The following is a 10,440-nucleotide window of genomic DNA, read 5'->3' on the forward strand; positions in this document are numbered from 1 at the left end:
CCAGGGAAAACGTATCTGAAAAGCTTGTGTGTTGTAGGGATGTTTCAGGTTTTTTTCTGTTTAAAAATTTTGGCTTTAGGTTGGGTTCATCATATAAATTAACCCGTGTGCTGCTTTTAGAACCACATGCAGCTGAGTGGTGCAGCTGAGTGGCAGAGTTTCTCAAGCTCCCGGCTCAGAGCAGCGTCTGGCTTGAGCACTTGCTCTTTCACTCTTCGTCTTAGCGAAAGGACAGCCAGCAACTCTTTTGCCTCTCCCTGCACAAACTGCTGTGGCCTGTAGCTGTGGGAACAAGTGCACCTTGGTCCAGTAACAGTAGCAAGTGGGGTCTGGGGTGTAGAACTCAGTTACCTAGGGTGCTTGTCATGTCACATGTTAATTCCAATTCCAGAGAAGCATTGTTTCTCAAGCATTAGAACTTCAGCTTCTAAATGTTGATAGTGTGGATTGCTCAAAAATTCTCCTTCATGGTTAGAACATTGTGTCATCCCTCTGCGTTCTTGAGAAGTATTGCTTTAACTGGTTTAGTAAGTTTAGGACTTTAAGCAATGCATTTAAATGTGGTCATGTTGCCAGTCTCCTACAAGTAGTCAAGGTGCGCCATTATTAATTCTATTAACTTGGATTTTTGTTTGGTATTTGAAAAAGATGTGAAAGCTGCAGGTAGAGCATGCCTGCATCGGCTTTTCCTTTGAAGTCCCAAAACAAAGAAAAGTGTTGAGATATTGCTAGAAATTAATGTTAAAACCTACAAGAGAAACTATGCTGGGACTCCGGGGATCCATTAATAGGGAAACTTGGGTATAATGTGACTTTAGAACGCATTTAGATCATTAAAATAATTGACATTGCTTGAAGAGATGTAGCCAACTTTAAAAAAGTTTCGTACCTTGGAAAATGTACTTTGAAGTTGTGTTAAAGTTTTATTAAAATGCTCAGCCATTTTGTTACTATTTTTTTCTTTGGCGGGGGGAGGGGCAGAGAGAGAGAGAGTGAAGCGGTCTCTGTGCCGGGCTCTCGGAGCCCATATGGGGCTCCATCCCACGACCCTGAGATCGTCACTTGAGCCGAAACTAAGAGCCAGATGCTTAAATGACTGCGCCAGCCAGGCGCCCCTTGTTACTATTTCTTTTAATGTTAATTCTTTATATAGAGTAACTATGTATAGAATAACTGAAGTAGATCCGATATTATCCTTTACTTCTTTGGCTTGTGTCAGTTTTAAATATATGATCCCAAACAAACATAAAAATATCAGTTGTTTTAGGTTACATAAGATTTGCTCAGCCCATCCTGAAATTTCTTAAAATTTAGCTGGTGTGTATTTCTACTTGCAGGAGTTGGTCCAGGTAGTAATGACGAGACCCTCTTATCTGCTGTTGCCAGCGCTCTGCACACAAGCTCTGCACCAATCACAGGGCAGGTTTCCTCGGCCGCTGTGGAAAAGAACCCAGCTGTCTGGCTGAACACCTCTCAACCCCTCTGCAAGGCTTTCATTGTCACAGACGAAGACATTAGGTAAGGCGGTTAAACGGAACTTCAAAAACCTGTTCATTCCATCGGATACGTTGTATAATGCCTCTTCCTTTCTGTGCCACATCTAGTAAGTGACGCATCAGTCAGTAAGTTACACTTTTTTTTTTTTTTAACAGATCTTTTGTGAAATTAACGGAAGGTGATATAGAACATTTAAAACAGACACATGCGGGGCGCCTGGGTGGCTCAGTCGTTGAGCGTCTGCCTTCGGCTCAGGTCATGATCCCAGGGTCCTGGGATCGAGCCCCGCATCGGGCTCCCTGCTCGGAGGGAACTCCCTCTCCCACTCCCCCTGCTTGTGTTCACTCTCTCGCTGTGTCTCTCTCTGTCAAATACATAAATAAAATCTTAAAAAAATAAAATAAAACAGATACATGCTTGGAAAAAGGTGGAGGTATCACGGTCGTATCCGAGGCACCCATCAGTTGTACTCTGTCCACATTGTTACTGAGTGTCTTTAGGCTTTGGAGTTCTGCCTTTCTGCTCTAAAGAATCCCTTTCATTCGGTGATGCCTTTTGTGACTGCTTCCTGCATTGGTTTGTCTGCAAACCAGTCTCTCTTTAAAGCAGATCACAACCGTGCTGTTTTAAGCTGGGTTGTGTTTTTAGAGTTCAGTTTGCTTATCTCGATTATGTTTACTCTCTTAAGCTCAGTTTAAAGATTTATTTATCTCTGCTTCATCTTGTTTTAAGTAAAGATTTAAGGTGGCTTCAAAGACACACACACACACACACACACACACACGAGCCAGATGAGAAGCAAATAGCAAAGATCAGCAAAGGGTAAAGCATAAAGCAATAAAGCAGAGTCAGGAGTAAGGAGAGGACACAAGCTACATCTCTTAACATCTTTTGCTTTCTAAGACTGGGCCACAAATTTGGTTTTTAGCAGCAAATAGTGAAAAGACAACATACAACTCAGATTGATAATGCCTAGAAAAATATAAGCAAACCATTGCTCGAAAGAAGCAAACTATTTCAGATATTAAGACCAGAAAGAAATTCTTATATGGGATTAATGAACTTGAGTATCATTACCTTATAATGAGACTGTAGTGTATTGTATTTTCTTTAAAAATAGGACAGTGTGTATACTTCACTATTTCTACCCTTGAATGTTAAATCAGGTTTTAGTGGAGTATTATTGCTAGACAAAACCAGCAGGTGGCACTTTTGAATCATATAATTTTAAAATATGTTTTATATTTGTATTTTTTTTCTAAATCCATAAAAAGTTGGCATGAAAATGTTTTTAAATGAATGAGTCTAGCTAGGTTTGTAATTGGAAAGCCCTTCCTGGGTTTTAAAGTAGTTCCTTTCACAAAGATGTAACATGGCTGAAAGTTGTATTCATGTGTATTGATTGTATGGAATTTATGATCAGCTTTATTTTTAAGGAAAAAATGTAAAATCAAGGGGAGGAATCAGCTTGCTCTTTGGCTTATTCTTACCCTTGAGGAAGAATATTCCTCCGGAGACAAGTTCTTACCTGTCTTGGAATGGATACCCAGTTAATCAGCAGGGGGTCTGCCAGGTCATCGTGGGTGTTGACTGAGGGCCTCTGAGTGATGTCATGGGAATGCTGATGGCTTCAACAGCAGATCTTTTGATAGTAGAGGAAAATATCTCAAAGCCAGATCTGCATGATTTCCTTTTAGGGTAAACTTGTTTAACAAACTGTCCGTTTGATTTAATTGTCATAACAGAAATTATTAAGCCAACATTTCTTGTTGAATTAGTGCAGGTTCAAAATAAAAATCACTGCAAATGGAATTGTTACCCTTTTGTAATTGTGCAGCCAATATTCTGTTTATATTAAACCTTTAACTAAAGATCTCAATATTAAGTATATATATTTTTCAGCATATTTGATAATATTTTCATCCATGGATGTATTTGGGGTTTTTTAAAGTAGTCTCCATGCCCAGCATGGAGCCCAAGGCAGGGCTTGGACTAATGACCCTGAGATCAAGATCTGAGCTGAGATGGGAGTCAGGCTCTTAACAGACTGAGCCACATAGGCACCCCCTGTATTTGTTTTTGTTTTTTAGATTTATTTATTTTGGAGAGAGAAAGCGTGCACACACACTTGTGTGTGCACAAGCAAATGGGAGGGGTAGAGGGTGAGGGAGAGAATCCTAGCAGACTCCCTGCTGAGCTGGGAGCCAGAGGTGGGGCTCAATCTCACAACCCAAGATCAAGACCTGAGCTGAAATTAAGAGTCCATCTGAGCCACCCAGGTGCCCCATATTCGTTTTTTAATACAAGTAACAAGTTCTCACAAACTTAACAGCCTAAAGCAACACCCAACCACTCACAGTTCCATAGGCCAGAAGCCTGGGCCAGACACCACCGGATTCTTTTCCCAGGGTCTTACAAGGCTGAAACCAAAGTGTCGGTTGGACTGCATTCCCTTCTGGAGCATAGGGTCCTCTTTAAAGCTCTTTTGATTGTTGCAGAATTCGTTTCCTTTTAGTTGTAGGACTGGGGCCTCTGGGTATCTTGCTGGATGTGGGATAGGGCGGTTCCCGGCCTTTAGAGGTGGATAGCAGTTCTTTGCCCTGAGGTCCCCTCTACATTCCCTCTCCAACATCTTTCAGGAGGGACATAACCCCTTTTAAGAGTTTTTCTTATTAGGTCAGGGTCTCTGGGGTAATCTCTTTTGATTAACTCAAGATCCATTGATCAGTAACCTTGTCATGGAGGGACCTCCCAGCCCATTCACAAGTTCTGCCTGCTCTTGAGGGGAGGGAGTTATACAGGAGTCTGTCCAGGGCCAGGGACTATGTTAGAATTCTGCCTGCCCCGATGGGCAAATGCTTTAATTTCAGGTTCCATAAGTATGGGAAGTAATGCTCAAGACAAAAGAGAATCAAGGCAAACTTTAGAGTTTTAGGACATACCTCTCCAGCCAAAAGCACCATTTGCTCTACTTTTTTCCTAACGGGATTACTCTAGGGCACTTGTGCAGATTCTCATACTCTCTTATCAGGAGTGAGATTGCTCATGAGACTGATATGCCATTTGTCATAAACCTTGAGTCATGAGGCCAGAGGCAAGACTAACTATGTAAGAAATAAACAATGTGTGCTTGACCCTGGTCCAGCTACATGAAAATATGTTCATCTCTAGGTTCTTTTAATATGACAGAGGCCAGACTACTCTGTGACAGCCCCCCTCTTTGTGAAAATTCAGTTAAAGAGTGGAAGCCCTATACCTTTTAACTCCTTGTGCTGTTTTTGGACTTTGGTAAAGACATCGAAAGTTTTTGTGGCTATACAACTTATGTTAGCTTCTCACCTTGGATATAGTCTCATGAGATAGATCAGCTGGAATCTAGGAAATGTAACTTTACAAGTGGTTGAGGACACAAGAAGTACATACTCAGTGAATCAGCATCGACTTCCAGAATGTTGCCCTCCTGCCGTTCCGCGTTCCCAGGTTCGAGACAGTGCTGCGCTGTTTTCCTCAATATCAATAGAGAAAATGACTTTTTTTCCCACTGTGGAGCCCTCAGTATTCCCTCTTGTGTCTCTTATTTGTCACTGGGCTGTTCCGTTTCCCACTCTACATCCATCCTACCCGCCTTTCCTCTGGTCTCAAGAGGTGATTTGTCCCACTTTCTAGTCAGGCCTAACCCTTCCACTTGTACCTTTGCTTCTTTCCCTTTCTTGTTTTTATCTAAGACTCTTACTTTCCAGTGTTCTCCCTTCTCTTGTGTTTCTTCTTGGCCTCCCCCCTTGGCTCTGGAAATGAATTGCTATTTACCTTCTTGGCTCATTAGAACTATTTTAGAAATCCCTCTCTTGTACTGTCCGGGAGCGACTCTGAATTTTTTTCTGATTTTAAACTTAAAGTACATACCAGTAGACTTTTTTTCCTGTGCTTTGTTTCCCATCAAATGGTTCAGAACCCTTTTTTTTTTTTTTAATGACTTGGCAGTATTAACTTTCACTTTTGAGGTTCCACTGCAGTCCCCAAGACAGAGAGAAACTTGTGGCATGTTCTTAATTACTCCGCTCATCTCAAAGAGATGCTGTTCAGTTTCTCTCCTCGGTACATAGGATCATGTGGTCTTGGCTTCTTCAGGGTGGCTGGCTGCCAGCACGACTGGGAACCTGGGAGAGAGCTCCGTCTGTCTTTCCCCAACATAGCCATAGAATGCCAAACTCAATCATGCCCCCACTTCCTCCATCTCTCTGCTTCGTTGAAAAAAATCTCTTCTTCTTTATTTTCCATATAACTTCTTTCTTTTATCCCTTCTTTCAAGTTATTTCTAATATCCTTTATAGCAATAACCCCAAATCTTCATGTACTTGAAATTTTTGAAGTTGAAGAAAAAGTCACTGAAATAAATCTACTCCTACCAGAATTCTCTGAGAGGTGTGGGATACCTGCCTGTCTGAACATTCCTGTTTGTGGCAAGGCTCACCTCCGGTGCAGTTTGGTTTTGTGGGCATAGGAGAAAGTCTTGCAAAGTCTAAGGAGAAGGAAATGTATTCTTCTCAGGAATTTTCATGATTTTGAACTAAAGATAGACTGTAGTACCAGCTGCATGCTTCCATTACTTGCCAGATTATCAGTGTGTGTTTACTCTTTTGTAAAAGGAAACAGGAGGAGCGAGTACAGCAAGTACGCAAAAAATTGGAAGAAGCACTGATGGCAGACATCTTGTCGCGAGCTGCTGATACGGAAGAGATGGATCTGGAAATGGACAGTGGAGATGAAGCCTAAGAATATGATCAGGTAAACTGAGAGCAGAGAGAGAGAGACTTGCAACTGAAGGTGCTTTATTTTCTTGCTTTTGCCCTTGGTAGCCTGCCTCAGCAGAATATAAAATAGCTTCTCCGCTGAAGAGCTGGGTGGGTACTGTTGTTTGGTTTCCTCTCTATTTGAGAATCCTGTCCTTTTGTCTTCCTGATGTGAAGACATTCACAGCCCTGCAGCCACTTGCAAGGGATCTAACCTCCTTCTTCAGTGCCAGGTGGAAAACCTGCAAGGTGTCCTTAGAAGCAATCAGGGGAAGAGAAAAAGGACTCTGCCAGGTAGGAGGCAGTGGCTGCAGGAGATGAAGGTGCCTGTCATCCCCACCACGCTGTCTTTCTGGCGTCTGTTGTCCCCTCTTTAAAGTTACGACTGTAAAATAGGCAAAGTCCCTTTCTTTTCTAGGTTCTCTCTAGCACAGGCTTGATGCAGAAAGAATGGTAAGGGCATTTTATAAGACAATAAATACTTTACCTTACCACATACAAACTTGGACCCTATTGTGAACTCACATGAGTGTCATAGGCTCTGTCCTGATGGCTATATTTTCTCTCTAGGTGGTTGTGGTCAAGTCCCCAAGGGCTCGTGCAGCACCTTGCTTTCCAACTGCCATCCTGCTTTGTTTTGGCAGGTCTTGTTTTACTGGGTGCCCCCCATAAGCCAATTATTTATTTGCGTCCTTTGAAGCCAAAACTGAGGGGCGTCAGGGAGAGAAAAAGAAATAGAGAACGAACAGAGTGAGTTAGAGTCCTAACTCTTGTTGTTTTGGAACCTGTCCTCCCTGTCCCTTTCAGTCTGGGGACCTGCCCCTCATCCCACTAGTCATTCTTGCATTCAGTGCTCGTCCTGGGGACACAGTGGTGGCCACGGTCACACAGCCCCTGTGCTCACAGAACTTACCATATAGTTGTATTGACCAGATGCTCACATAGCTCCATAATTGCCAACTGTGATAAGTGCTACAAAGGAAAAGCAGAAGTGCCCAGAGAGGGGAGCTGATATGATGTGAAGGGTGACCAGAGCCTCTCTGAGGAGGTGACATTTAGGTTGAGCCTCGGGGGCAAGCAGCAGTAGGCCAAAGTTTGGGTAAAAAGTGTTCCCATCAAAAGAAACAGCAAGGAGAAGTTGCTGCCTTTAGGGAACAAAGAAGAGATCTTCACAGTTGGAATGTAATCTGGGGAGGGTTGGGAGAAATAGTGGAGAGGTAAATCTAATCATGCTGAGCCTTGTGGGTTACTGGTTAACTTCAAAGCCAGAGGGAGTCCACTGAAGGCTGAGGAAGGTGATCAGATGTGCTTATTTATAAGATCTGGCGGCCGCCCCCTGAGACAGAGGATGGGGGCAGGGAGAGCCTGGAAGTGGGGTGACCAGTGAGGAGGTGGTTGTAGTTTGGCAGCGAGAGGGACAGTGGCTTCACGGGGGTGTTGGCAGTGAGTGCAGAGAAAAGGAGGTAAAGCAAAGGTCCATCGGAGATGTATTTGGAGATAGAATCAAGTTGATCAGGTGACTGATTAGAAGTGACGGAGAGAGTGGCCGGGATGACTCCAGTTTTTCACTGGAGCCACGGAGGGGATGGCCAGGGGCCTCTTTGGTACAGGCACGGACAGAGTACTGTGTGCGGGGAGGCTGAGTTCATGGTTCACACAACCATCCCTTCCCATCAGTGCCTTTGTGGGGTTCAGGGAGCGACTCATGCCGCAGGGATAAGAAACCAGGTAATAATTTGAATGCCTCACATTATATATTCAATGACAGCATCACCATTTGGTGACCATTTCCTGAACACACAGAACTGTTGGAATCCAGTTCAGTGCTATTTTAAGGGTTTTTTTCCCCCCTTATTGAGCACAGGAAGGCGCCATGTTGATCTCGAATCTTGGTTTCTACTCTGGCAAGGGTGTGTTTTATGGGCTCTGACGAGTGTGCTTGCTATGTGCCCAGTCCTTAGGGGGGAAGCCTGAAACATGTTTCTTCAGTCTGAGGGCTTCAGCCACGCTGTCCCTGGGGCGCGGGGTGGCCATCGGGGTGGCTGTGTCTGCTGCCGCGGAAGTGACTCTAGGAAGGCTCTCCTCTTTTCAGAGCTTTTTAGCTTTTTGTTGTTTCTCAGACTTTTCTCCTGAAAACAGTTTAAGATAATCAAGGATCATCTAACTGAGGTTTCACTAGACCCTTGCTTACTTCACAGATTGCTTTGCAGATGGATATCAAGGCAGCACCCTAATTTATGTGAGCAAGCCTGGGTTTCAGGGACTAGGCACTTTGCTCATATAAAAGCTGGCATTGCTCACTGCCTGGCACAAATGTGGTTACTGGTGGGAACAAACTAACTAACATGGAGCAATTAGAGTTTTAATATATACTTAAAATAGCCATTATTTTGGCATGTTGGGTAGAGAGAGATTCAGAGTATGTGTATCACATTCTAAACTTGAGAATGGTATTGTTAGACCAGGCTAGTAGACTTGAAGGTTGTGGAAGAATTAGAAGCACTTCTTAGTTATCAAAATTAAATTTGCCTAATTGACTCATTTAGCCCCCTTTACACCTAAAGTCTAAACCAGAGCACTGCCGTTTGACTTAAGTGTTCATAATAACCTGTAGAATAGACAGGACTTGGCTTGACCGAAGGGTAGGCCATGGCTGACTTCACATGGCTAGTGAGAGATGGAACTGAAACCACGTAGTTCCGTTTGGGTCTGTCAGCCTCATCATGCCACGGCTCTCTTACACGTTCCTTATTAGCAGCGTGGGCCTTGATTTATTTATGTATGTCCTCAATAACAGGTTGAGATTTACTGTGTTAGTTAAAATTTTACAATCATAGAGGGGTACCCAGGTTATCAGAATTTTAAGAGTGCTTGCAAGAAGAAAACTGTAAAAACAAAGGTGTCAAAATATTTAGCTGCAAATGAGATACAGGATCAGAGATATAAATAGTTCTGTCTGCAGTTGCACCGTATCGCTTCAGCCAGGTTCAATAATGAGAAAGCTTCAGTGCCTGTCTGTCACTCATAAATGCTCCGAAGTAAAATAAATCGTGGTTAGTAGATGTTTTTCTAAATTTTCTCAAAAATGCTTGGATTTGTCTGTGTCTATTATCATTTTCTTTTTTTATTTGTATGCCTTATGATTTCTCTTTTTGTACAGGTTTAATTATAGATAGAAGATATTTGTGTTAGCATACAAAGCTGTACATACGATTTCTCTGAAAATGAAATGAGTATAAATTTATTATTAAAGCACTTGAAATAATGAGGGGATATGTTGAACTTTTTTTTTATGTACAAAGTGCTGTAACTAAATGTTAAGGCTTTAAAAATGTGGTTCTAAGTAAAATTAAGCTTCTAACTACTTTTTAAAGTTCTGCTGACCTCACCTGAGAAATCATCACATTACTTAAGTTTGTTTGTTTTCCTTACAGGTAACTTTCGACCAACTTTCCCCAAGAGCAAATTTCTAGAATTGAACAAAAGCGTTTCCACTGGGTTTTGCCTGTAAGAAAAAAATGTACCCGAGCACATAGAGCTTTTTAATAGCGCTAACCAATGCCTTTTTAGATGTATTTTTGATGTATATATCTATTATTCAAAAAATGATGTTTATTTTGAGTCCTAGGACTTAAAATGAGACTTTTGTAATATCAAGCAGGACCCTTAAGATGAAGCTGAGCTTTTGATGCCAGGTGCAATCTACTGGAAATGTAGCACTTAACGTGAAATATTTGTTTTCCCCCCTGTTTTAATATGAACCGATCAGGAGTACCAAATAAATCTCCCAATTAAAGATTATTGTGACTTCACTGTATATAAACAGATTTTTATACTTTATTGAAAGAGGACACCTGTACATTCTTCCATCATCACTGTAAAGACAAATAAATGATTATATTCACAGACTGATTGGAACTCTTTCTGTTAAAGAGCACACATAATAAATAGCCACACCCCCCACTCCCGCCCCCTCCCCCTGCCCTCCCCCCAGGATTCCTGATTTACAGTCAGCTGTGATCCCTGGGCCTTAGATTTCAAATGGAGGTGGTGGAGAATAGCTCATCCATTTGCAATTCGCCTCCGGAAAGCGAATTCTAAGGTGCCATCTAGCATGTGTGATGTTTTTTTTTCCTTGCCCGTGACTAGTACT

General features: G+C 42.4%; 1 protein-coding gene across 1 annotated transcript in view; it reads left to right on the plus strand.

The window, feature by feature from the left end:
- MBD2 (methyl-CpG binding domain protein 2) overlaps positions 1-9,798 on the plus strand; it is a 65,541-nt gene extending 55,743 nt beyond the window's left edge. Inside the window, exons 6-8 of the mRNA XM_044921321.1 lie at positions 1,338-1,518; positions 6,144-6,282; positions 9,722-9,798. Coding sequence (XP_044777256.1) covers positions 1,338-1,518; positions 6,144-6,270 — 308 coding nt within the window. The 3' untranslated portion in view covers positions 6,271-6,282; positions 9,722-9,798. The remainder of the gene's footprint in view (positions 1-1,337; positions 1,519-6,143; positions 6,283-9,721) is intronic.
- Positions 9,799-10,440: the final 642 nt, after the last annotated feature.

The sequence above is a fragment of the Neomonachus schauinslandi genome, chromosome 14, assembly GCF_002201575.2.
Source record: "Neomonachus schauinslandi chromosome 14, ASM220157v2, whole genome shotgun sequence".
Classification (NCBI taxonomy): domain Eukaryota; kingdom Metazoa; phylum Chordata; class Mammalia; order Carnivora; family Phocidae; genus Neomonachus; species Neomonachus schauinslandi.